The 27,359-nt window shown below is 42.7% G+C and overlaps 1 protein-coding gene across 11 annotated transcripts in view; it reads left to right on the top strand.

Annotated features, from left to right (window-relative positions):
• The window catches only part of INVS (inversin), a 209,583-nt gene that overhangs the window by 178,218 nt on the left and 4,006 nt on the right, over positions 1 to 27,359 (top strand). For 8 of the 11 annotated variants that reach the window (XM_063636163.1, XM_063636162.1, XM_063636161.1 and 5 more), the window contains 4 exons: positions 2,385 to 2,597; positions 14,212 to 14,495; positions 22,181 to 22,898; positions 26,805 to 27,034. In XM_063636163.1, the coding sequence (XP_063492233.1) occupies positions 2,385 to 2,597; positions 14,212 to 14,495; positions 22,181 to 22,898; positions 26,805 to 27,034 (1,445 nt within the window). Of the gene's footprint in view, positions 1 to 2,384; positions 2,598 to 14,211; positions 14,496 to 22,180; positions 22,899 to 26,804; positions 27,035 to 27,359 lie in introns of those variants that run through there. The other 3 variants (XM_063636166.1, XM_063636169.1, XM_063636168.1) reach the window with 3 other exon arrangements.

The raw sequence follows: 27,359 nt of genomic DNA, 5'->3' as shown, positions 1-27,359 counted from the left end.
CAAAAATTGGCTGGATGCAGTGGCTCATGCCTGTAATCCCAGCACTTTAGGAGGCCGAGGTGGTCGGATCACCTGAGGTCAGGAGTTCAAGACCAGCCTGACCAATATGATGAAACTCCGTCTCCACTAAAAACACACAAAAAATTAGCCGGGTATGGTGGCATGTGCCTGTAATCCCAGCTACTTGGGAGGCTGAGATGGGAGAATTGCTTGAACCCCCGAGGCGGAGGTTGCAGTGAGCTGAGATCGCGCCATTGCACTCCAGCCTGGGCAACAAGAGCAAAACTCTATCTCAAAAGAAAAAAAAAAAAAACAACCAGACTTGGTGGTGCATGCCCGTGGTCCCAGCTACTTGGGGGGCTGAGGCAGGAGGACTGCTTGAGCCCAGGAGGGGTCGAGGCTGCAGTAAGCTGTGTTTGCGCCACTACACTCCAGCCTGGGCAACAGAGTGAGACCCTGTCTCAAAAAAAAAAAATGTGCCGAAAACAGCACACCTAGAAAGTTGCCATTTGAGATTCAAATATACAACAATATGACAATAATATTCATCCCTTCTAAATAATGTATTTATCAAAACAGTGATGTATATACACTGTAAAAAATTTAAAAGGATGTTCACTGAAGACTCAATGTTCCTCCTACCCCTGCCTCTGAGACAGCTAGTTTTCCTCCCCCAGAGGCATCAGTTTCTTGGAAAACTTCTGAAAATACATTTTTCATAGATAAACATACAGGGATATATTTTGTATACAAAATGGAACATGCCATAATAACTCCTGTTTCTTGCTTTTTTCTTTGTCTTCATTTGACATCCTGGAGATTGTTCCTTATTTATTCATATACAGCAGTAATGACTGTATATACAGATATCTTCATTATATGGATGGCCTGTGCATTATTTAAGCAGTCCTCTGTTGATAGACATCGAGGTTGTTTCTATTCTTTTGCTGTGATTAACTACTTCCATGAGTAGCCTTGTACATAAAGCATTTCACATGAAAGCAGATCTGTAAGATAAACTCCTAAGAGTGAAACGGCTATGTCAAATGGCATATATACAGGAATAATTTTGATAAATATTGCCAAATCATCCTCCCTAGAAGTTAAAGTAGTATATGAGAGAGCCTGTCTCTGTCCTTGCCAGTGCAGTGTGTTACTAACTTTTCTGATTTTTGCAAATCTGATCATCATTGAAAGGTAATCTCTCATGTTAGTCTAATTCATATTTCTCTTAAATGAGTGAGGTTCAACATTTTTATGTGTTAAGAGCTATTAGTATTTACTCTTCTGGGAACTGTTATCTTTGTCTTTGATTTTTTTTTAACTCTAAAATTTTGTTATTTTATGTAGTCAGATTTGTCAATCTTCTTTTATGGTTTCTGAATTTTTTTTTTTTTTTTTTTTTTGGAGACGGTGTCTCACTCTGTCGCCCAGGCTGGAGTGCAGTGGCATGATCTCAGCTCACTGCTGCCTCCACCTCCTGGGTTCAAGCAATTCTCCTGCCTTAGCCTTCTGAGTAGCTGGGACTGCAGGTATGTGCCACCATGCCTGGCTAATTTTTGTATTTTTAGTAGAAACAGGGTTTCACCTTGTTGGCTAGGCTGTCTCGAACTCCTAACCTCAAGTGATCTGCCCACCTCGGCCTCCCAAAGTGCTGGGATTACAGGCGTGAGCCACTGCACCCAGCCCTTTTATGGTTTCTGAATTTTGTAACCTTTTTTTAGAAAAGACTTCCAACATAATTTTTTAATCTTCCTGGTTTCTTCTGCTACTTTCATGGTTCCTTTTTAAAATATTTAGATCTTTGCTCTATCCAGAATTTATTTTGGTATAAAATGTGGTTATAAGAATCTCTTTTGTTTCCCCAGATGGCTACTTGGTTGTCCCATCACTATTTATTTAGTAATCCATCTTTTCTGCAGAAATTTAAAGGGCCATTCTTATCATATACCGAATTTCTCCATTTGGAGTTCTGTTTTTTACTTCATAAGCATTAACTGTCAGTAATCATGGGCTCAAATTTACAAATCTCACAATATTTTCACTACCTTTTTAGATAGGGGCAGGGAATTATTTGGCACATGGGAAAGAAGGGAAGTGATCATGTCTTTCCAACAGGCCCCTATTTGTTTGCCAGGGAGTAAAACTCAGGAACCGACATGGTGAGCAGCACAAAGCACCTGACCCTCAGTCATAGTCAACCTTGTTTTGTGCCCCTCGGAGAAAAAAAGAATAGCCCTGTTATAGAGAAGGTGGCTTTGCCTGGGGAATATTCCACATCTTAGAATGAAGTTTCCTTCTGCTGCATAATAATATTTTCAGTTTAACTGTGCCTTGAATTACATTCTAAAATTTAAAAAAAAGAAATCTTCCTCCCACTTCAGATACACACCCCTTGATTATGCTTTGCTTGGTGAGCGCCATGAAGTGATCCAGTTCATGTTGGAACACGGTGCCCTGTCCATCGCAGCCATACAAGACATCGCCGCCTTCAAAATCCAAGCTGTCTACAAAGGGTACAAGGTCAGAAAAGCCTTCCGAGACAGGAAAAATCTCCTTATGAAGCATGAACAGTTGAGAAAAGATGCTGCTGCCAAGTAAGTATGAGCTATGCAGATTGCGTTTTCACCACCCAGAATCAGGGTGGAAGCGGGGATATGGGGGGTGCTGGAGTGGCCAGGAGAGGGAAACAGAGAATCTGAATTACTGTTGGTCCCTGCAACCGGTCACCTTCCCTCTTCTCAGCATTCCGTTTTCTGGAACCGAGGCTGCAGTGAAGGACAGAGGCCTAACCTCTGCTGGGTGGTGATTCCTCTAGACTAGTCCCAGTGTTTCAGCCCAGGGACAAACCACTCCCACCCATGGCAGGGAGTTGGGGATGGGATTGCTTCCGAGAATAAGCTGTAAAGAAGTAACTGCTCCTCTAGCCCTTCCTCTCTTTCCAAAAGAAACATGCCAATATCTAGCCTACTTTCACTAGACCAGTCTAAGTCTGGTTTTAATTTGATTAAAGCAACCAACTTGGTTTTTTTTTCCCATCCATTTCTTTTTTTTTTTTTTTTTTTTTTTTTTTTTGAGATGGAGTCTCACTTGCCGCCCAGGCTGGAATGCAGTGGCATGACCTCGGCTCACTGCAACCTCCACCTCCCGGGTTCAAGCAGTTCTCCTGCCTCAGCCTCCCGAGTAGCTGGGACTACAGGTGCGCACCACCACGCCTGGGAAATTTTTGTATTTTTAGTAGAGATGGTGTTTCACCATGTTGGCCAGGCTGGTCTTGAACTCCTGACCTCAAGTAATCCACCCATCTCATCCTCCCAAAGTGCTGGGATTACAGGCATGAGCCACTGCACCCAGCTTTCCTTCACCCATTTCTTAACACATCTGTACTAAATAAAGTAATTTACTCGAGAAATATTGATTGAATGCGCACTATACAGACAAAACGCTTGGCTAGAGCCTAGGGAGAAAATGGCAACTAAAAAAGCCAAATCCCCCCTGCCTCAAGGACTTCGCGTTTCTTTTTTGGACAATGATACAAAATAGCTGTCTGTGCCTATTGTACGTTCTGATTATTTCACATAAATGATTGATTTTAAAGCTGGGTGCAGTGGCTCACACCTGTAATCTCAGCACTTTGGGAGGCCAAGGCAGGCGGATCACTTGAGGTCAGGAGTTCAAGACCAGACTGGCCAAAATGGTGAAACGCCATCTCTACTAAAAATACAAAAATTAGCTGGGCGTGGTGGTTAGCACCTGTAATGCTGGCTACTCGGGAGGCTGAGGCAGGAGAATTGTCTGAACCTGGGAGGCGGAGGTTGCAGTGAGCCCAGATGGCACCACTGCACTCCAGCCTGGGCAATAGAGTGAGACTCTGTCTCAAAAAAAAAAAAAAAAAAAAAAAAAGATTGATTTTAGATTATACTTAGGTTTGCCTTTTCTTTGATAGATATGTTGGGTAGAAGTATTTTAAATAGCAGCAGTGTATCACATTAGCAAATACAGACACCAAAAACTCTGATGATAAAGATGTGGACAGGCAGATTCTTTTTTTTGAGACAGTCTCTCGCTGTCACTCAGGCTGGAGTACAGTGGTGTGATGTCCGCTCACTGCAGCCTCCACCTCCTGGGTTCAAGCGATTCTTATGACTCAGCCTCCCAAGTAGCTGAGGTTACAGGCTTGTGCCACCACACCCAGCTAATTTTTGTACTTTTAGTAGAGATGAGGTTTTGCCATGTTGGCCAGGCTGGTCTCGAACTCCTGAGCTCAAGTGATCTGCCCACCTTGGCGTTCCAAAATGCTGGGACTACAAGCATGAGCCACTGTGCCCAGCCTGAGCAGATTCTTGAAAGGTAACTTCCTGGCTGTATCTCGAATGTTTCTAAATCTTGAGTCCTTCTAGCTCTTAAATCCTACATCTTACCCACAAGGGGGAAACATAAGTGTACTAAATAATCATTAAAAGTAATATTAAGAGGCAAGATAAGTCATTTTAATGAGAAGTTAAATACCACTATGTACTGGAATGCTAATCATCATGTCAGCCTTCAGTAAATAAGATTTATAGAAACATACCATTTTCTGTGACTCTGAAGCTACTGAAGTAGATGGCATCCCAGGAAATACTATGTTGCACTCTTCTCTTAATGATGCCCTCTTCCTTTCACTTTTGCTAAATAATCCAGTATCAACCTAAAAGCCTCTACATGCCTTTTTCCAGCCTTCTTATAAAAGTTCTCTGCGTGTGAGTGGCAAGCGTAAGTAGATAATACACATGACAAATTATCCTGAGTTGCAAGTAAATGATCTCTGTAAAGGGATGGAATGTTGTATTTCCTTCTACTGATGTTTCCATAAACTCCAGTTTAATGTGTGAGAATCTATTTTCAGAATTTATAGTCATATCTACTTGAATATAAGGTGGGACTCAACAAAGGCAACACAACTGACTTTGTATGTCCCCTAAAGGGAGGCTATAGATCTCTAAGAGATATACTTAAATGGTGGAGAAACTTATTTCATTTCTTCTATTTCTCAAAAGTTATTTCTTAAAATCTGAGTCAGTGTTTAATTTTGCTTTTAATTCTTGCTTGAAGAAACAAACATCGGGATGCTAAACTCAGTCCTTGCTGCTGCTGCCTCATTGACTAAGCTGGCCCAGGCACAGCATGTCACCTCAGTGTACCTTTCCCAATTTATTATGTTAGGATGGCAGAAATCATCTTCTTCAAAATGAGGATGTGAAAGGCACTTATTAAACTTAAGTAAAGTGATTTCTAATTTATTGAAAGAGAAACTGGGAGAGAAAAAGTTATAGTGATATTTACTAAGGCAGGTAATGTTAGAAAATGCTATTTAAGGAATATCTATAATCAATTTAAAAGCACTTTATAATTCACACTGCACTGCCTATGTTGTTGCCAAAATGAACATTACTATAATTTACCTGCCAAAGCACACAGTTGAGTGTACACTAAAATAAAACCATATTTATGTTCATCACTTCCCTCATCACCCTTCTTCCCTGAAGCTCGCTTTTTGCCAGGTCCTTATTTCACTCAAATCTCAGATCTCCTGTAACTCTCCAATTCTCCCTTCTCACATCTTTTAAATTATTCCATCTCCACACTGCAGTCAGCCTTGAAGGCAAACTTTTTAGACTTCTACTTATGCTATACTTTTTTCCATTGAAAATGTATCTACTCTTAAATTTTAAATTAATTCACCTCTGCAGATAGCCACCTAATCTGTCTCACATCCTGACCTCCTGGAACTCTAATCTCATATTTTCAGTTGCCTACTGGGCATTTCTGCTATGTTTTTGTCACTTGCCAACACTTTAGATCATTGGACGTTTCCATTTGCATGTCCTGTTTTCTCTATAACTTCGGACTCTGCAACACACCGACATGCAAATGGAAGCAGCTCATCACCACAGTCTGTCTCTCTTCTGGCCTTTTTATGTGCTTGCTAGTGCTGCTACCATTGATTGTATGCATTCCCCCTTTGATAGCCTTTTGCTTTCATTCTTCTGTGCCACCACCACTCTATACAAGCCCTCATTCTTCTTTTTTTTTTTTTTTTGAGACAGAGTCTTCCTGTGTCGCCCAGGCTGGAGTGCAGTGGCTTGATCTCAGTTCACTGCAACCTCCACCTCCTGGGTTCAAGCCATTCTCCTGCCTCAGCCTCCCAGGTAGCTGAGATTACAGGTGTGCGCCACCATGACCAGCTAATTTTTGTATTTTTAGTAGAGATGGGGTTTCACCATGTTGGCTAGGCTGGTCTCAAACTCCTGACCTCAATCCACCCACCTCAGCCTCCCAAAGTGCTGGGATTACAAGCATGAGCCACCACGCCCAGCCCCCTCATTCTTAAATACCAGCCATGGTGCTCTGTAAGATCCTTCAACATTTCTTTCACTTCCACCTGCATTTCTAAGTCTCATTTCTCTCCACTACCACCACCCTCCCACCTGATGTCTCAGCCATCCTGAACTTTCTTCACTTCACTTACTGGGAGACCTGAGCTCCTTCCTGGCTAGTATATGTGATTATGTTTCTAAGAGTTTCATTGTCACGTCCACTTTTGGTCACCCAGTTCAAACTCTTGTGATGCTTAAGTCCCTTCTATGAGAGGTTGTTCTGTGTCCCCAAAAAGTCAAGTGCAAGAAGTCCTGTACCTCTGAAGATAGCATGTTCCATTAGTGGAGGGCTCGGTCTAGCAAAAGTTCTTTTATACCCTTTGGTCTTGAAGCTACCCCTGGAAGCCAAAGAGAAAAATCTAAATCTTTTTTCATAAACCAACTTTCAGATTTTTAAAAAACTGCTCATAACACTTCCATTGCTACTGCTCATCTCCTGTTCACTTGGTAATTACTCAATGCTCCTGTGAACATCACCAGATTGTTAATGGTTGGCCCATGTGTCTGACTCATCTGCTCACAAAGTTATCGGGCCCATGGGGAATTACTTCCATAGTTCTATTTCATGCCATTCCACTTCTCTGAGCCTCAGATTTTCATCAGTAAAATGGAAAGAAGTTTTCTTAATTCAAGATGGGCTTCAGGGATCCATGGATACCTGAAATTGTACACAGCATTTTGTGTGTCAGGAGCACATATGCATTTTGCGGGAGAGGATCTATAGATTTTTTTTTATCACATTCTCCAAAGGGGGTCCATGAGTCACACACAAAAAGACAAAAACCACTGGACTAAATGATCTCTGACGTCCCTCCTAGCTCTAACATTCTGTAAGTCAAAGGTCCTAAGACACACGACATGTTCTTATTCCCTTGAGAGGGAGTTAAAGATCAACTATTTCTATGCCTGATATTCAGTGACAATGAAGAGATAAAAATCTGACAAACCCCTAGACACCAGGCAACACCAACTGAAAAGGTTAGAGCTAAATCTTTTTTGTCTCATGAGGTAATATTTTCCTCTTACTGGAAATGATCCAACAGAAGTGGAATTATCATCTCTCCACAATAGTATATAAGGAATTTTTAAAATTATGTGAAGATGCCTATAATCACAGCACTTTGGGAGGCCAAGGCAAGAGGATTGCTTGAGCCCAGGAGTTTGAGACCAGCCCAGCAGTTCAAGACATAGTGAGACCCCATCTCTATAAAAAAATTTTAAAACTAGCCAGTGTGTGGTGGCTTATACCTGTAGTCCCAGCTACTAGGGAGGTGGGAAGATCACTTGAGCCAGGGAGGTTAAGGCTGCAGTGAGCTACATCACACTATTGCACTCTAGCCTGGAAGACAGACAGAGATCCTGTCTCAAAAAAAAAAAAAAAAAAAATTATGTGAGGAGCTGGTCTCTGAGATCTCTTCTGAGTCTCTGCTCATGCATGCTTCTCCCTCTGCCTGAAATAACCTCTCAGTTTATTCCTCTCTCATTCTTCATATATAGCCTTTTTCTCCCCCTGTTTCATTAGTGAATGTCTCCCACATCCTCCCATAGCTCTATATAGTTACTTCTCCTTTAGCACTCATCACATCTAGAACTCACTGTTGGCAGGAGTGTATGGGTCTGATTCCCCGACTGGATTGTCAGTTTCTTGAGAACAGGGACTGTGTGTTATGTACCTCCACATCTTCTAGTACCTTATAATGTTTGGTATATAGTAAGCATTCAATAAATAAATGTTCAGTAAATTCCCCTACAAAGAGTCTAAAACCTTACATAAGTCATTGATCACTGTAGGCCTTAGTTTCCCCATCTGTCAAACAGAAGGGTTAGACCAAATACTCTCTTGGTCTCTTTCAGTTCTTTTACTGTGACTCTCTGTAAGTGTACAACTTTTAACTTGTTTGCCTTGCTCAAGGCAGCAAACACATTATATATCACTTATCCTCACAATGCTCTTTGACACTTATATATTCATTTTGTTTTCCAACTCCCTGAATATTGGTCATGAGAAAATTATCATTTGACAGATTATAACAGTCTGTGTTCTGATTTTAAAAAGAAAGACTAGAGCAAAGGGGCTCACCGCTGTCTGCACTTGAACATGAAACCATGATTCTGTAAACTTCTTAGACTCAAACTGTTTACAAGTCTTATGCCTGCCAGATTTAGAGAATATTGGGAAGAACAACTGCAGGTAAATACCTGTTTCTTGCTTAGAAGATATAAGGAAGCTTAGCCAAATAGTTGACGTTAATTTGTCTCTAGGAACCAAAAACATACCCGTAAGAAATGGAAGCCGGATTGAATAATGTGGATTTTAGATATTACAAATATAGATAAATACTAAAAAGTAGACATGACAGGTGTCCTTAATCTCATTTCATAAATGTGGAGATGGGCACACAAAGGTTAGCCTGCCTGAAGTCACACAGCTAGTAAGGAAGAGAGATGGCACATGAATCTAAGTCTCAAGGCCAAGCTACCTACCATTACTTGCTTCAAGGGAATCCTCCTACCAGCCAAGCCCATGCTAGAGGCTGTTCCCAGATGCTAGCAACCATCTGATTGAATAACCATCTGGATCATTCAATTATGCCACTGTTGATCCCCTTCGTTGTTAAGAGAGTGGTGCCAAGCCACCATTATCAATTCTATAATATAATTCAGTAACACTCTTCCTATTACCCTCAAAACTAACAGAAGAGAGCACACCAATATTCTCCTAAATCCTTGAGAAAGTTACAAATATTGATTGGTCCCTAGCCTACACCAGGACAATTAACTAGAATGGCAGCATTTAGGCAAAACTGGGTTAAATCAGTACAACAGGACACACTAACTAGACTTCTCTTTTCTGTAGAAGCATTTTAATCACATCTCTCAGATCTCACTAGGTCTTGTATTCATGGCAATGGAAACCTGAATATTCATGAGATGGGAAAGAGCCTGCCTGTTTCTGCAGTGTCTGATAGAATTAATTTCTTCGTGTCAAAAGTGGGCAAATAGAACTCTCTTGTGGGTTGCAGTATTTAGAAGGCACATAGTGGGGTAGGAAAATATCAACTTCCGTAACTCCAACTGTGCAGGGCCAGAGTCGAGAGTTTGCCATATTGTGCAAACAGATACACCCACTCCTGAGATGCTGAAGACATCGTACATTCAAGTCATTTAAGTTACTGCCCTTGATCAGCTTTTATTAAAATTTGTTAAAATTTCTGATCACTCACCTTCTTTTTAGCCCTTTTCTTGCTAAATTTTCATCCAGGCTAGTAATTTGTAAAAATTTCTATCTGTGGGTCTTAGATTTGGTTTTAGGGAGCTTTGGGGGAATATCTCTGCCCCACAATAGCCCTCCAGCAATGTGAAGCAGCATTGTGTCCTGTAAATCTTTTCTTCCCTGTGTAGACAGCCCCAGTCCCATCAGCTGATAGTCTGGAAACTCCTCTTCACCCTATGGAGCACAGGACCTGAAACAGATGTTGTCAAAGATTTGATCCCCAGTTGACTTTCTCACTTTCTTATCCTGTAAGCCTCTGAAGAGCTGCAAAAATTACTCTAAAAGAGACAGTACAAACCAGACTAAATTGGCAGCCCATTAGAAGCTGTTGTCTAGCCAATTTCTCTTCACATAGTAGGAAAAAAAAAGAGAGTGAAAGGTGGGACTAGTTTATCCACAAATATTCTGCCATGTTAATAATTTTCCTATAGAAATGTTGCTTGCTGTGTCATAGAACTTTTTTAAATTTTTCATATCAACTAGAATAATCTTTTTCTGATTTTTTTTCTAAACTTAACAAGTAAAATAGATCTTTATAACATAGCACACCTTAATGATTAAAGATCTTTGACATTTCATCATAACTTAAGAAAAAAACATTTAAATTTCAGGACAATTATTGAATCTAAGAGCTAAGGACTAAACACTACATTGAAAGCTAGTTATGGCTGAGTGCGGTGGCTCACACCTGCAATCCCAGCCCTTTGAGAGGCTGAGGTGGGAGGATCACTTGAGGCCAGGAGTTGAAGACAAGCCTGGGCAACATAGGGAGATCTTGTCTCTACAAAATTGTTTTTAAAAAATTAGTCTAAAAGTTCAAGGTTACAATGAGCTATGATTGCACCACTGCATTCCAGCCTAGGTGACAGAGTGAGACCCTGTTTCTAAAAAAGAAAAAAGAAAGCTCGTTTTTAAATGCTGCTAATGGTTAGTTTGAAGTGGCATCCCCAACTTCTTTGTATGACCCAATTAATCTTTTAAATAATCGAAGAAGATTAGGTGAAATTTTTTTTTTTTTTTTTGAGACAGAGTCTCGCTCTGTTGCCCAGGCTGGAGTGCAGTGGCGCAAACTTGGCTCACTGCAAGCTCCGCCTCCCGGGTTCATGCTGTTCTCCTGCCTCAGCCTCTCCGAGTAGCTGGGACTACAGGCGCCCGCCACCACACCCGGCTAATTTTTTTTGTATTTTTAGTAGAGACGGGGTTTCACCGTGGTCTCGATCTCCTGACCTCGTGACCCACCCGCCTCGGCCTCCCAAAGTGCTGGGATTACAAGCGTGAGCCACCGCGCCCGGCCTAGGTGAAATTTTTAAAAACAACTCTGTCCTGGGGATGAGTTTTACCAGGAGATAAAGCAGCTGAGTTCTATCTTGGCTTTGTCTATAGTTTGCCATGTAACCTTGGGTAAGTCCCTTACCTCTCTGCCTGTTTTCTTATCTACCAAATGAGGGTGTCACCCTCAATAAAGTGGTTTCTTCAAACTCTTACCCTATGAGCAATGGTTCTGGACCTTTTCCCCAGGGAGACACATATATGTGGGGTCATGTTCAACTCTCAGAAGCTGAATTGTGTATGTTGTTGTTGTTGCTGCTGCTGCTTTAGTTTTAAGGCAGCAATATAGATAAAATAGGATACAGGTTATGCATAGTTTCCAGTTTTAATCCCACTCCATTTTTTCCCAATGATCACTGCTATTACATCAAAGAACCACTGGTCTGAAGAACTTCATGATTGTGGGCCATGTGCCACCTGGAAGATTTTTTTTAATGCAAAATGCATCAATTTAAAAAACAATTATATTTATATTTTATATTTATATTTATATATATAATTATATTTATATTTAGACCAGGGGCTAATTATTCATTCAGATGATTGCATTCTGTCTCCTAATTCTGCTTACTTAGTTCTACCAAAATGAAAAATCACCCCCCTGGTATCCCCCCTCCAAAGCAATCTCCAGAAGCCAAAGCCCTCTTGCTTTCTGGATGTCGTGATCACTTTAAAAGGCTAGATGCCCTGTTCCTCCTGTGGTTGCCTTTGTTGAAGGCCCAGGAAGGTCTGCAGTGATAAGATTTGCCCCGGGGCTGGCTACAGAGAGGCTTCTTGGAATTGAACAAGAGAGCTGTTTGGTTTCCTAAAAAGAAAGAGGAGACTGCTCAAATAACAAAGTCTAATTTATCGCCTCAGAGTCCCCCTTAATGGCAGTGAGATCCATATAGGTGCCAACCCAGACAACCACCCACATGTGTCTGTCTAAAGAGCCAATATCATTCTGTTAAAACAGCCCTGCTCATCGGTGCTGATAAAAAGCATAGCACTTCCTCTGTCTTCCTGGAGCAAGGCTATTAAATCTATTAGCAGCACTTCAGCCACCCAGATGCTTCCGTCTTCTTCTGAAAAGCAGCCTTGTCCCAGAGAGATCATACTGAAATGGCACCTGCTCACATCCGTATGAATCTCAGGCTCCGAGATGACAGGCTGTCCAGCTGGCCTATAGACCACAGTCATTAGCAGGTGGCAAAGATGTCACAAAACCAGAGTCGAATAAAAACACTAGAGCTGTACAGGAGTTAGCACGACCCATCTGGCCATGTTCTCGGTAATGGGACTCAGTAGAAAACTATTAGATAAGCAAGCTTGGACCCGCGATCAGGAGCTACTCCATACAGGAAGAAAGAGCTTCAGAAGGGGAATTTAACAAGTCGACAAGGTTTTAAATCAAAGTGTAACCCAGATATATGTCAGCTGGGGCTTTCCTGTCACTTGAGATCTAAATAAGCTTTGCTTCAAATGCCGTAGTCCATGGCAGTCTGGATTCTATGACTGCTTGGAGGCTTAGGGTCTCCGCCTTGTCTCATGCTTCTGTGTCTGATGCTTAGCCCTGCAATTTGTCAGGTTGCCTATAAAGAAGGCATGCTCATGTGTGAGCAAGGTGGGCCTTACAAAAAGTTTGTGTCATTGTGGAGAATCACATTTCATATTGTATGTTCCATTCCATCTAGTGGTATAGTGAACAGTCCATATTAGACTTTCCTGTGCTCTTAAGCCTGGCTACTCAAGGTGTGGCCAGACGGCCAGCAACAGCTGGATCACCTGGGTGCTTGCTAGAAATGCAGAATCTTGAGTTCTCCCTAGCCTAAGTTGGAATCCATAATTACCAAGACACCAGGTGATTCAGCCCAATAAAGTGTGAGAAGCACAGAACTAAAGTCCTTTTCAGCTGGGTGCAGTGGCTCACACCTGTAATCCCAACCCTTTGGGAGGCCAAAGGGGGGTTGGGGGGGATAGCTCGAGGCCAGGAGTTCAAAACCAGCTTGGGCAACAAAGTGAGACCCGCCCCCCATCTCTACAAAAAATTTAAAAATTATCCAGATGTGGTGGCGCATGCTACTCGGGAGGCTGAGGTGGGAGGGTCGCTTGAGCCTGGGAGTTCAAGGCTGCAGTGAACTAAGAAGGTACCACTGCACAGTGCACTCTAGCCTACGTAAAAGACCCTGTCTTTAAAAAGATAAATAAATACAAAATATAACATTTCTTCCATCATGAATTAGGTCTTTGTTTTGCTGGCTGTCCCCTTCTGGGTAGAAGATTCCTCAGGGGAGGACCTGAAATCTGTGGTCATCATTTCTGTATCTTCAGTGCCCAGCAGAGAGAGACTCAGAAATTAAGTGTTTTTCCTCCTGTCTTTCCCTTGGGAATCCCTACAAGTTAACAGCAATGGTCAAACAAATCCTGCCCCTAACTCGGCCCCTTTGTCCTGAGTTAGGGGCCTGGGCTACCTTTCTGAGCCACCTCAGACCCACCTGCCTCGCCCTGCTACTCATCTTTAGACGGGCCCCTCCTCCCCAGCCCTTGTCTGTTCTCTTGCTACCCAAGGGTTCCAGCTTTGCCACCAGCTACTTATGTGTGACTTTTTGAAAATCACCCTACCTTCTGGGTCTTATCTGTAAAATGAGTGGATTTGACTCATTAGCTAGAGCTGTCAACGGCAGTATTTGCAACTCACAGGTGTGTTTTAATCACTGGCAAGGTACTTTGCAAGTGACTTTTTATATGATCATTAAGGTTTGCCAATGGGCTTTTTTAAATGAATAAAGCAGATTCAAGGTTATCCCTTTGACTGTCATTCTCAGTAGCATTCTGGTGTGCTTTCTGAAACAGGAGGAAAAACGGGTGGAGTTACAGGTAGCTCCAGGGATCACACATAAGCTTGGGGCATATGCACCGTTGAGAGTGTGTTATGTTTCACACAGAAAAGTTGCCTGGTTATCTGTCATGTGTCTCAACAGCACAAAGACTGATCTATAAACTTTTCAGCTCCATCATCCTTTGGGCTATAAGGCCTGGTGTAAAAGAGATGGTTTTTATTTTATCCGGAGAAAAGTCTGCTCTTGGAAAATGCAAATTTCCAAGTATCTCCTGTGATGTAGTAGCTCCTCTTAAAATTTAAATCTCACACAGACACTCGAGCAGGTGATACTCTAAATTTTTTCTCTTCCTCTTTGGCTTTGCTTCCAGAAAGCGAGAGGAAGAAAACAAACGAAAAGAGGCAGAACAGCAAAAAGGAAGGCGGAGCCCAGATTCCTGCAGACCCCAGGCCCTTCCCTGTCTGCCCAGCGCCCAGGATGTGCCCAGCAGGCAGAGCCGGGTCCCCAGCAAGCAGCCTCCTGCTGGCAACGTGGCACAAGGCCCTGAGCCAAGAGACAGCAGAGGATCTCCAGGAGGGTCTCTAGGCAGAGCCCTCCAGAAGGAGCAGCATGTTTCCTCAGATTTGCAGGGAACACACTCCAGAAGGCCAAATGGTAGGTGTATTGCCTTTGTCATCTCCTGCCGGCCCATGGACTGTGGGCTTTTTTGATTGGTGTATTTAGACCAATTACACTTAAGATAATTGTTATATTAGCACTTAGGACCGCCACTTTATGATTTGTGTTCTACTTGTTTCCTCTGGTTCTCAGTTCTCTTTTTTTCCCTTCCTGTAGGTTACTTCAGCATTTTTAAAAATTCTATCTTGATTGATTTATGGTATTTTGTTTTCTTTTTTAGAGAAAAGTGTGAAAACCTTACTTCCATTTATCTTGTCCACTTTTAAGTATCATTGCTTAGGTATCAGATGGTGTTACAGATTTTGTTTCAATCATGAAATACAATTTATAAAACTCACAAAGGAAATAACATTTTATGCGCCCATATTTCTGCTCTTCTGTTGTTTCTTCTTCCTTCCTGGTGCTCTAAGATTCTTGTATCATTTCCTTTCTGTATGAAGAGCTTTCTGTGGCCAATCTTTACGGGTATGTCTGCTAGCAACAAATTCTTTCGGTTTTCCTTTGTCTGAGAATGTTTTTATTTGACTCCTGAAGAATCATTAAGCCAGATATAGAATTCATGGCTGGCAGTTCTTTTCTTTTAGCACTTGAAAAATATTGTGCCATTTCCTTTTGGCTTCCATGGTTTCAGATGAGAAATCCACTGTCATTCAAATTGGTGTTTCTCAGTAATAGTCCTAGGTAATATGTCATTTCTCTCTGGCTGTTTTCAAGATTTTAAAATTTATCATTAGCTTTCAGAAGTTTAATATGATGTGTCTTGGCATAGGTTTTTGCAGTTTATCCTATTTAGAGTTTACTTGTGTGTCAGGGATCCCTATGATCCCCATCCCCAAGACAACCACCAGGTTTGGTGAGGTTGGAGGATTTACTAGGGGGACTCAGCATATAGTTGTACTCCCAGTTAGGATTTATTATAACAAAGGGACACAAAGCAAAATGAGCAAAGAGAAAAAGTGTATGGAGCAATGTCCAGAGGAAATTAGGCACGAGCTTCCAACAGCTCTCTCCCAGTGGAGTCACACACAACACGTTTAATTCCTTCTACAATAAACTGTAACAACCAGTCAGACAACTTTTTGTTGACAAAGAAAGCTCACATGAACCTAGGACTCCAGGATTTTTATCTGGAGTCAGTCACATAGATACCCTCTGCCTAGCATATGCCAAAATTCCAGACTCCCAGAAGGAAAGGTGTGCAGCACGAACCCTATTGTTTGCACGAAGCAATTTAAACACATTGAGCTACTCTTGTAAGTTAGAGAATGGTAGGAGCTTTCCCAAAATCTAAGTGCAAATGCCAACACAGTGAAAAAGGCAAATAATGTCTTCGTATTATTATGAAAATAGCCCTGACCTTATGGACTTTCTCAGAAAGGGGCTCTGGAACTTCATGATTACTGAATTCAGGGCTTGGACAGTTCAATCTGTTTCTTTGAACCTTAACTTCCTTAGCTATAAAGTGAGGGTATACTTTCTACACCGCAAGGTAGCTATGGATAGAAATAATTCATGTAGTGTACTTGTTATAGCCCATAACTCATCATAGGTTTTCAGTAACTATTATTATTGAGCCACTCATTAATCTCGCCAAGAACAACTACAGAAAAGTATACATAAAATGACTACAGGCTGGGTGCAGTGACTCACACCTGTAATCCCAACACTTTGGGAGGCTGGGGCAGGTGGATTACTTGAGGCCAGGAGTTCAAGACCAGCTTAGCCAACTTGGCGAAACTCCATCTCTACTAAAGATACAAAAATTAGCCAGGCATGGTGGTGCATGCAACTCAGGAGACTGAATCACAAGAATTGCTTGAACCTGAGAGGTGGAAGTTGCAGTGAGCCGAGATCACGTCACTGCACTCCAGCCTGGGCGACAGTGAGACTCTGTCTCAAAAAATATATATACGTAAAATGACTATAAACATTTCTGGAATATAATTGTATAATCCACTTTACAGTGTAATCCTTAAGGATTATATACTCATGATGCTTTGCTACATATTCATTCATTTATTCATCCAACCAGCTTTAATTAAGCTCCCGTAATGTGACAGCCATGTTGAACTTCCTTGAGTTCTTTCTTAGCTTGGGGCCTTTGCAGATGCCACTCCCTCTACCTTATTTTTTAGATATCAGGGATAATGTTTCTTCTTCTGTTCAACCAATATCTCCCCACTAAAGGAGGCTATAGTTTCCTGCTATTGCTTCCATATTTCTCCTATACTTCCCTCTTATAAACATCATCACTTTTTACTGTTATTACCGGTTTACTTGTCATTTTTTCCACTAAACTGCAAGATCTGTAAGAGCAGGGTTGCTTCCATTATCTACTGCTGTATAACAAACCACACAAAAACGAAGTGACTTTGAACAATGACGATTTAATTTTTATGATTCTATTTTGGTTGGGAAGTTTGTTTACAGGCTTCATCTGGTCTCACTCATGTGTCTACATTCAGGTGGAGAGTCAGTTGAATTCCATGTCTAAGATATACTGACTTGAATGTGTAGCAATTGATGCTGGCTATCAGATGGGATTCCTTGACTCTGTTTTATATGGTTTTCATTCTTCAGTAGACTAGACTGGCTTCCTTACATTGTGGTCTCAGGACAGCATTTTCAGAAAGCGAAGATAAAAGCCACAAGACCTCTTGAGAAATAGACTCTAGAATTTGCACACATTATATTGATCAAAGCAAGTTACAAGACCATCCCAGACCAAATGATGTCGAGAAATAGATTCCACCTTTGTGCATACTAAGATGGGAGGAATTTTTGGCTATTAAACAATCTGTCATAGTTCCTATTTGGTCACAGATTATTCACATTCCTCCCACATGCAAGATATTCTTACCCTTTGATATGGATTGGCTCTGTGTCCCCACCCAAATTCCCAGTGTTCAGGGAGGGACTTGGTGGGAGGTGATTGGATCATGATAGTGAGTTCTTACAAGATCTCATGGTTTAAATATGTGTGTCACTTCCCCCTTCGCTCACGCTCTCTCCTGCTACCATGTGAAGAAGGTGCTTGCTTCCCCTTTGCCTTCCACCATGATTGTAGGTTTCCTGAGGCCTCCCAGTCATGCTTCCTGTTAGGCCTGTGGAACTGTGAGTTGATTAAACCTCTTTTCTTTATAAATTACCCAGTCTCAGGTAGTTCTTTATAGCAGTGTAGGAACGGACTAATACATCCCTATCTCAGTACCCCAAAATCTCATCCTGATTATCTCATCACACTTGAAGTCTAGGATTTTAAGACATGAACTAGATGTGGTTCAGGTTCACCAACTGGGACTCTTTCTGATTCAGAGACCAATCAGCCAAAAAGATACATTATCAACACCCCCCACACCCAACAAACAGTGGTGAGACAGGAACAGAATAACCACAGTAGACAAAAGGGGGTGGAATAGGAGGCGTATAGCAGCCATTAGTCCATAGCAATTCTGAAAGCCAGCTGGTCACATTTTACCAGGGCCCCTACTCTTGAGGTAAATATTCCTTGATTAGGGTCTCATTGTACTCCTGGTGGCTTCCTATTCCATTGTTCTCCATATCTCTTGGCTCTGCTACCTGAATTCTTGGCTCTGCTCTCTGAGAAGTCCTTCCTTTTCCTAAGAAATGCCCATGTTTGCAGCTGAGTAGCTTTCTCAGCCTATCTCCTGACTATAGGATACTGGGGCCCCAAAGGCTTCTTTTTGATTTGAACTATGTCACCAGTTCAAGCTTGTGGTACTCTCAATAATGCAATTATCTCAAAAACTTCATGGGTTTCCTGTGAATCTGATTGGATTCATTTCATATTTCAAAAGCCACATCCATTATTTTTCAAACAAGCTTTGCTCTAATTTGAGTGGCTTAAATTTCTGTGGGAAAATGCCCTTGAGATTCTTAGAAATTTTTTTGTCGAGCTAAGAGGGCCTATTATATACCACCTTAAATATTTTTGAGTCTTAATAAAGGGTTGTACAACCATACTTTTTTTTTTTTTTTTTGAGACAGGGTCTCACCCTGTCACCCAGGCTGGAGTGCAGTGGTGCAATCACAGCTCACTGCAACCTCTGCCTCCCAGGTTCAAGTGATCCCCCCATCTCAGCCTGCCGGGTAGCTGGGACCATAGGTGTGCGCTACCATGCCTGGCTATTTTTTTGCATTTCTTTTTTGTAGAGATGAGATTTCATCATGTTGCCCAGGCTGGTCTCAAACTCCTGGACTCAAGCAATCCACCTGCCTTGGCCTCCCAAAGGGCTGGGATTTTATAAGTGTTAGTCATTGTGTCTGCCCTGATTTGATCTTTATGCTGAGGCCTATGAGACTCTTTTGCTGGCTGGAAAGAATAAAAATGTTAAAATAGTTTTATTTTCTAACCCAGCACATCCTGGGATCTTTACATTATCTCTAAATTTTGCTTACAAACGGAGCAGTTTTTCCTTCATTTTATTTGTTTTCTCCCCATACTTTGTCATATGTAGCTTAAAAAGCAGTTGACATTTTGTTCTACATTCCACCTGGAAACCTCCTGAACCGTATCTACAGCTCCATTAGGTATATTTTCTATCTTCTATGTTACTGCAGGTAACAATTTTGCCAGTTAATTCTGCCACTGAATAACAAGGTTCACTTCTCTCTAGATTCCAACAGCCATTTCTTTTCTGCTCTTCGAGCCTTCACCAGCAGTCTCTTCATTGCCTTCCCAGCTTCTGCTCACCAACCAGTCCAATGTCAATACTCTGGATTTTATATTTTAAGACAGCACCTCTCTTTTATAGATATAAATATCTGTGTTGGTTATCTCTTGTGGCATAATAAACCACTCCCAAAACTAAGTGGCTTAAAACAACAGAAGTTTATTATTTCTCACAGTCCCATGGGCTACCTGGGCAGTTCCTCTTCTCGATCACCTGGGCTCACTCATGAGGTTGATAGAATTTGCACAAGATGTGGCCAAGATGGCTGCCTTCATATATCTGGCAATTGGTGGTGGCTGTTGGCTGTCTCTATTCTCTTCTATATGGCCTTTTGTTCTCCAGTAGGTTAGACTATCTTCCTTATGTATATTGTTCTCAGAGCAGTACTCTTGAGAGAAGGCAGAAACTGCATGTTACCCAGTTTATCCATTCACCTACTGAAGAAACATCTTGGTTGCTTCCATGTTTTGGCCGTTATGAATAAAGCTACTATAACATCCGTGTGCAACTTGTATGGACATAAGTTTTCAACTTATTTGAGTAAATATAAAGGAGTGTGATTGCTGGATCTTACGTAAGAATATGTTTAGTTTTGTGAGAAACTGCCAAACTCTTTTCCAAAGTGGATGTACCATTTTGCATTCCTACCAGCAATGAATGAAAGTTCTTATTGCTCCACATCCCCACCAGCATTTGGTCACTATTTTGGATTTTTGCCATTCTAATAGGTGTGTAGTGGTATCTTGTAGTTTTAGTTTTTTTTTTTGGTGGGGGGCATATGTGTGATACATTGTAACAGCTCTAAGAGTCAGAGCTATACAAAAAGGTGGAGTCAGAGAAGTGTCACTCCCTCTTCATCTCTACTATCCAGCTCCCATTTCTCCTTTCTTTCCACCTCTTTCCCACTCAACTCCTGCAGGTAACCAATTTCTTTAGTTTTTGCTTTATGTTTTCTATATTTCTTTTGCACAAATGAACAGATATAGGTATGTTTTCTTATATCCCTTTCTTTCTTTTCTCTTTTCTTTCTTTCTTTGAGACAGAGTTCGCTGCAACCTCTGCCTCCTGGGTTCAAGTGATTCTCCTGCCTCAGCCTCCAGAGTAGCTGGGATTACAGGCATGCGCCACCATGCCCAGCTAATTTTTTTGTATTTTTAGTAGAAACAGGGTTTCTCCATGTTGGTCAGGCTGGTCTTGAACTCCCGACCTCAGGTGATCTGCCCGCCTCTGCCTCCCAAAATGCTGGGATTACAGGCGTGAGCCACCACACCCAGCCCATCTCTTTCTTTCTTACATGAAGAGTAGCATAGTTTAGATAGCTCTTTTGCACTTAAAAATATTTTATTTTACATTATTGAGACATAGTCTCACTCTGTTGCTCAGGCTGGAGTGCAGTGGCAGAAACAGTTCACTGCACCCTCAACCTCCCAGCCTCAAGCGACCTTTCACCTCAGCCTTCTGAGTAGCTGGGACTACAGGCATGCACTACCATGTCTGGATAAGTTTTTTTTTTTTTTTTTTTTTTTTTTTTTTTTTTTTTAGAAATGGGGTCTCACTATGTTGTCCAGGCTTGTTGCAGACTTGGCTCAAGCAATCCTCTTGCCTCAGCCTCCCAAGGTGCTGGGCCACTGCACCCAGCCAGAACAGTTATTTTAAAGTCTGTTTCTGAAAACACATTATCTGGATAATCTATGTGCCTGTTTTATTAAGATTTTTGTTTTTTGAGACGTAGTCTCACTGTCACCCAGGCTGGAGTGCAGTGGAGCAGTCTCAGCTCACTGCAACCTCTGCCTCCCGGGTTCAAGCGATTCTTCTGCCTCAGCCTCCCAAGTAGCTGGGACTACAGGCATGCACCACCATGCCCAGCTAATGTTTGTATTTTTAGTACAGACAAGGTTTCACCATAGTGGTCAAGCTGGTCTCAAACTCCTGACCTCATGATTCCCGCCTCGGCCTCCCAAAGTGCTGGGATTACAGGCATGAGCCACTGTGCCTGGCATATTTTTCATTTTAGAGGTAGTATTTAATTGTTTTTCAAATCTATCCTTTTCTCGTATTTTAAACTTCTTTTGTGTGTTTAATCAATGTGTGTGTGCTAATGTTTTGAGAGATCTGATCTTGCTATTGTGTTAACTGTTGCTTATGGTACATTGTTTCCTCATGTATTTTGTGATTTTGGATCGTGAAGTCATTTTCAGAGGACCCCTTTGTGCAGCCTGAGTTGAGGGCATGTCACACTAAAGCAATATTGTGTTTGCTTCTGTGAGGCATCCTGGGATATCTCCATCCTAAGACCAGTTTTTATAGTAATGTCTCCTATGGATTGAGAGTAAATGAATACCAAACCCACGTAAGGAAGAAGACTTTGGTTTTAAATTCTTATGGGAGACTCCTTACCCCATCCAGAACCTGGGCTGAAACAAACTTCCTTGTCATCTCCAAGTACTGGAGAGCAGATTTTAAAATCTGGATTATTTCCAAAAGGTATGTCCCTTCAAGAGTGCTGGCTTCATGTAGAGTCTTGGTTCCAGTTAACTTTCTTCTTGCAAGGCCTCATTTTCTGTTCTTATGTAGATGTTAAAACACAGCCAGATATTTAATAAGACCATCTGTTGCCCACTCCACCACCATTACCTGCCTAGACAGTCACTGGATCAGCTCACATACTTAATTGCTTTGATTTTCAATTTTCTCTTTGTTTTTGTGCTCCAGAGTTCCTTTATTTTCTTAAAAGCATGACAGTGCTTTCCAAATGATATCCACTATATTTTCGTTAAGGTGAGAAGGGCTTCAGGTTATCTAACCTACCATATTGCTGGAAATAGAAGTTAAAGTTTTTTTCCTAGTCTGTAATTGCCACTATTATGGTGATGACATAGGCTAAGTCTGAATATTTTATGTGCACATATTAGGAAAATTATCCTACTCTGCAAGTTTTGGACAATATTTTTTCTTTGTTTCCCCAAGAAACAGCCAGAGAACATTCTAAAGGCCAATCTGCTTGTGTCCACTTCAGACCCAATGAAGACAGTGATGGAAACAGGCATCCAGGAGTTCCCTCTGTTGAGAAGCCCAGAGGTGAGACAGCTGGCGATCATCGGTGTGCAAAGGGGAAAGGCTTCATGAAGCAGCCCTCCTGTATCAGGGTGGCTGAGCCTGATGAGAAAGGAGAGGACTCCAGGCGGGCAGCTGCAAGCCTTCCACCACACGATAGCCACTGGAAGCCCAGCAGGCGGCATGACACAGAACCCAAGGCCAAATGTGCCCTCCAGAAAAGGCGCACTCAAGAGCTCAAAGGAGGAAGGTGCTCCCCAGCTGGTTCTAGCCGCCCTGGCAGTGCCCGGGGGGAGGCGGTCCTTGCTGGGCAGAATCCTCCCCACCATCGTACACCAAGAAACAAAGTGACACAAGCCAAGCTCACAGGAGGGCTCTGTTCAGATTTGCCACAGAGCACAGAGGAGTTGAGGTCAGGAGCCGGGAGGCTGGAGCCATCCACCCTGTCCGAGGACTTTCAGGTATCTAAGGAGACTGATCCAGCACCTCGTCCCCTCTCTGGGCAGAGTGTGAATATTGACCTTCTCCCCGTAGAGCTCCGACTGCAGATAATTCAGAGAGAACGAAGGAGGAAAGAGCTGTTTCGCAAAAAGAACAAAGCAGCAGCAGTCATCCAGCGCGCCTGGCGAAGGTAGGAAAATGGGGTGCTGCCGCATCTGTGGTTCTTTGATTGTTACTGATATTCTCAACATGACATCTGTGCTCTTTGATGTTTTCCCAGTGGGTTCCATGTGGTGGCATGGTAAGGCCAATTTTATAGAGCCTACCCATGAAATTCACCCCAGATCCTAGTAATTTACATTGTGTAAACCATTTGGAAGATGTTTTTGCCTAGAAAGATGGGAAAGTGCTCAGGATAGCATGGGGTAAAGGAAAAAGCCCTGGGTTTGTAACCATGAAATGTGAGGTTCAGGTAAGCTCTAACAGGTTATGTGACTTTGGGCAAATCACATGGCCCCCCTGACCCTCTGCTTCTTCATCTGTAAAACAGGATTTAATAATTGTTGCACATGTCCTGTTAATATGACAGGTTGCTGGAATGAGATAATGCACGCTTCATTAATTCTAAATTACTACACATAGGAGATACTTTATTTTTATTCTTATGTCTTTACTACCCAGGAACTAGTCATACTCCAAACACCTAAACCTATTATATCCAGGGTCTGGATATAATAGATGGAGTGACTAAACTGTACTATGTAAACCTGTCTGAGCATCTGCCAAGCTCAAAATACATAGTAGGCACTGGGAGTGGGGGTGAAGGCTGTCCTAAAAGCCTGAAACAGTCTCCCAATATAGTAGAGACAAATGCCACTAGGGAATGATTATGGGAGGACTTGAGGGGTCTTATTGCTACAAATGTTCACATCTCATAAATCTCTTTCATCCTGAAAGCCTCACTAGAGCCTATATCTAAATTAGGCCTTACAGTGATGAATGTCCAGAGAGAAGCTGGACCCATCACCAATAGGTGGGAACTGGCCAGGCACAGTGGCTTACACCTGTAACCCCAGCACTTGGGGAGGCCGAGGTGGGAGGATCACTTGAACCCAGGGTTATGAGACGAGACCACCCCAGGAAACATGGCCAAACTCTGCCTCTACAAAAAGTACAAAAATTACCTAGGCATGGTGGCACGTGCCTGTAGTCCTAGCTATTTGTGAGGCTGAGGCAGGAGGATCGCTTGAGCCCAGGAGGTCAAGGCCACAGTGAGCCATCACCAAGCCACAGAACTCCAGCCTGGGCGACACAGTGAGACCCTGTCTCAAGAAAAGAGATAGGTGGAAGTTATGTCGCCACCATCACTGGGGAGAGGAAGACGGATGGGGAGTCAAGGCAAGGAAATAATGCGGGCACAGATGTATGAGCTATCGAGGTTCCCGTCAGGAGAAAAAGGAAGACGTTTTCTCCTTAACATTGGCAGGGAGAAAACAAGATGGATTCCCAGGAGGTCCAGGGAGAGGCCTCCATTCGTATCATACCAGAGACTGCCTAACCCAGAGCCGGGTGATCTGGTTTGTGCTTGCACAGGCTTTGCAGTGTTCTCCCTCATGTCTGTTTCAGCTCTTGGCCATTAACAAAGTCCTCTCATGCCTGACCCCATGTGATCTCCCAACCACACCAGGAAGCCATCATGACAGGGAGCAGTATCCCCATTTTTCAGACAAGAGAGGAAAAATTGACTTGTCCTTTTGGTGCAGATCCAGCACTTGAACCTCTGGCTGACTCAGATCCAAGGGCCTTTCCCTTACATGAGTGAAGTTAGTTTTTGCTGTGGTCAAGCTAATGGAGGTGGAGATGGGCCCCATGCACTTTGCCTGAAAATAGGCTGGAGAAGGCTGCCTGGTTGGTGTCACACACATCAGGGTAACCAGGAGAAGGGTGATGTTACTACTACCAATTGTTAACATACTAGTAGTCAGTGTTTGTTGGAAACTTGTGCCAGACACTGTTCAAACTAGTTTTACCTGGATTGATTCATGTAATCGTCACCGATAACCCTGCAAGGTAGGTATTGTTCTTATCCCCGTTCCACAGATGAGAAAACTGAAGCACAGAGACATCAACTCACCAACATTACAGAGCAAGTGCCAGGGCTGGCTTTGAGCCAAGACAGTCGGCCTCTAAAGCCACAGGTGGAAATGGCCATTGCACCCCCTCATTGGGCAGTTATGCTGGGACATGCACTGGCTACCATCCAGATGCACTTTTTAAGTATTTTGGCTGAAATCTAGGATTTAAACAAGCCAGCAAGGTTTACCACGCCAGACCCCACAGCTGCTCCCTACCTGAAATGTCTCCTCCTCCGACTGTCTGTCTGACTCCTTTGAAGAGTCAGAAGCTGACAGATCCTGTCAGTAAGTGACCAGAGTAGCAAATGAGCCGTCAGTCATTCCCCCAAGAACAGTGGGCTTATGGTCTAACATGCCCACCTGGGTAGGCAACTACACAGGCCCCCTCTGGATGTGCCATTGTGCAATTCTGAGGCCCAAAGGACTTCTGGGATTGTTGCACATTGCAGAAAGCCAAGTCTAGTGACAGTAAACACACTTTTATCGATTCTATTATATTTTAACTACATTTTCTATTGTAAATACAGGAGCCTGAAGTGCTGTCCTGAAAGTGTGTCTGATAGCAAACCTAAGCAGTGAGGGCTGGGGCAGGAGTCAGGGCTGGACACGTAAGAGCTCAGTGCAGGCTGTGGCTACAGGGGACAGGTGCAGGATGGAGAAAAGGAGCTGGAAAACAGGCAGGGAAGGAGTGGGCAAAATGAACCTTGGGTCCTGAGAAAATGAAACTTGATCTTAAAATTGTCAGTTTAATAACCAAGTAAGATGACTATTTTAAAGACTGAAACAGGATCCTGGACAAGCTGAGCAGGAAAGGTCTGCTGGGCCCACTGAGGGCTGACACCATTAACAGCTTCAGCCACTACCTGGGCTTCCCCACAAGTTCTGTGCCCACAAGAGCAGAAGGTATGGAAGACAGCATTTCAAACAGGAGAAACTGAATTATAGCGCGGTAGTGCCATACTTTTCTCTAGACTTGGCTTTTTGGAAATGTGGTACATATTCTAGTAGAGGGATGCCATGGTGTTACCCTCCAGGAAAGAAGGAAGAGTGGTGTAGGCTGACTGAAATCAGCCTTTGGGGAAGGAGGGAGGGGCTGCACCAAGCGCTGCAAGGAGCTTTTAGCAGACTTAGGAAAAAGATTACTTCCCATTTGGTGCAGCCCAAATGGGATCACTGTAAAATCAGATATGAAGCCTGTTGCTCTCTGCAGCTACCTATAGGTCACTGGGAATATGGACAGATACAGATAATAAACACTGCTGCAGTTTTCCTTTGGAGGCCTCAAAATAGTTTTTGTGCTCAGTAAGTTGGGGAGTGCATGTGGGATAGAAAGCATCAAATAAACCCTAGATGTAAATATAGCCATCATCCCTATCCCTCACCCACTCCAAACCCACCTCCTACAGACTTATAAGATGCAGCTCATACCTTTACCACTCTAAAGCCCCCTTTCATCACCAAATACACAGTGCTTCCACCACATTGTGTTACTGACTTTCTGGCACAAATGCCTGTATCTCTGCTGATGCCAGTTCTGCTACGTAGAATGCCCTTCTCTGCCTGGTAAGCTCCTATTCATCTTTTAAAATCCAGCACAAATATTAACCTTGTGAAACCTTACCAAACCATCAGTCAGTCCTGCATCTGTTTGCACAACCAGCTCCTTGCTCTTACACAGTACTCTCATGCCACACGTACCTCTTTACACAGCAGCCTGTTCCACTAGTCTGTGAGCTCCTTGAAGGCAAGGAATCATGATTGAATCCTAGTTCAGGAGGTGTTTGATAATGGAAAAAGAATTCCACGTTCAACATGCTGCTGCCAAAATTAGGAATGGGAGTTTGAATGAACCTACCAGGAATTCAGCAAATACTACTCCTATAGCTTCTAGGAACCTTAAGGAAATTTAGTTTTCTCAGTACTGTGATCTTAAAGCCTCTCCTCTCCTCTGACCCAACCAGCTACCAGCTCAGGAAGCACCTGTCCCACCTTCGGCATATGAAGCAGCTTGGAGCTGGAGATGTGGACAGATGGAGGCAAGAATGTACAGCATTGCTCCTCCAGGTTTGGAGGAAGGAACTGGAACTAAAACTCCCCCAAACCACTGCAGTAAGCAAGGCCCCCAAGAGTCCATCCAAGGGCACCTCAGGCACAAAGTCCACCAAGCACTCAGTGCTTAAGCAAATCTATGGTAACTGTCCTTCTGCCTACTTTGTAGTTCACAAGTACCCCCAGAGTGCCACATCAGAATCTGAAGTAGAATTTAATTACATTGGGTAAACTTCCATTTGGATAAATTAGGTTGGTGCAAAATTAACTGTATTATTAAAAATGGTCAAAACTGCAATTAATTTTGCACCAACCTAATATTTCTCAAGCACCATTTCATTCCTGCCTCCCAGCGATACTGGGTCAGAACTGTTTGGTTTTGTGAGGCATTCTAGCATCTCAGCCCAGAGTGCCCTCAAGCTTTAATGTTTAAACCTCTCCAGACCCCTGCTTGAGTCTCCTCCTTG

This window comes from Symphalangus syndactylus, chromosome 3 (assembly GCF_028878055.3).
Source record: "Symphalangus syndactylus isolate Jambi chromosome 3, NHGRI_mSymSyn1-v2.1_pri, whole genome shotgun sequence".
Lineage (NCBI taxonomy): Eukaryota > Metazoa > Chordata > Mammalia > Primates > Hylobatidae > Symphalangus > Symphalangus syndactylus.
This window is presented reverse-complemented; position numbering and strand designations above follow the sequence as displayed.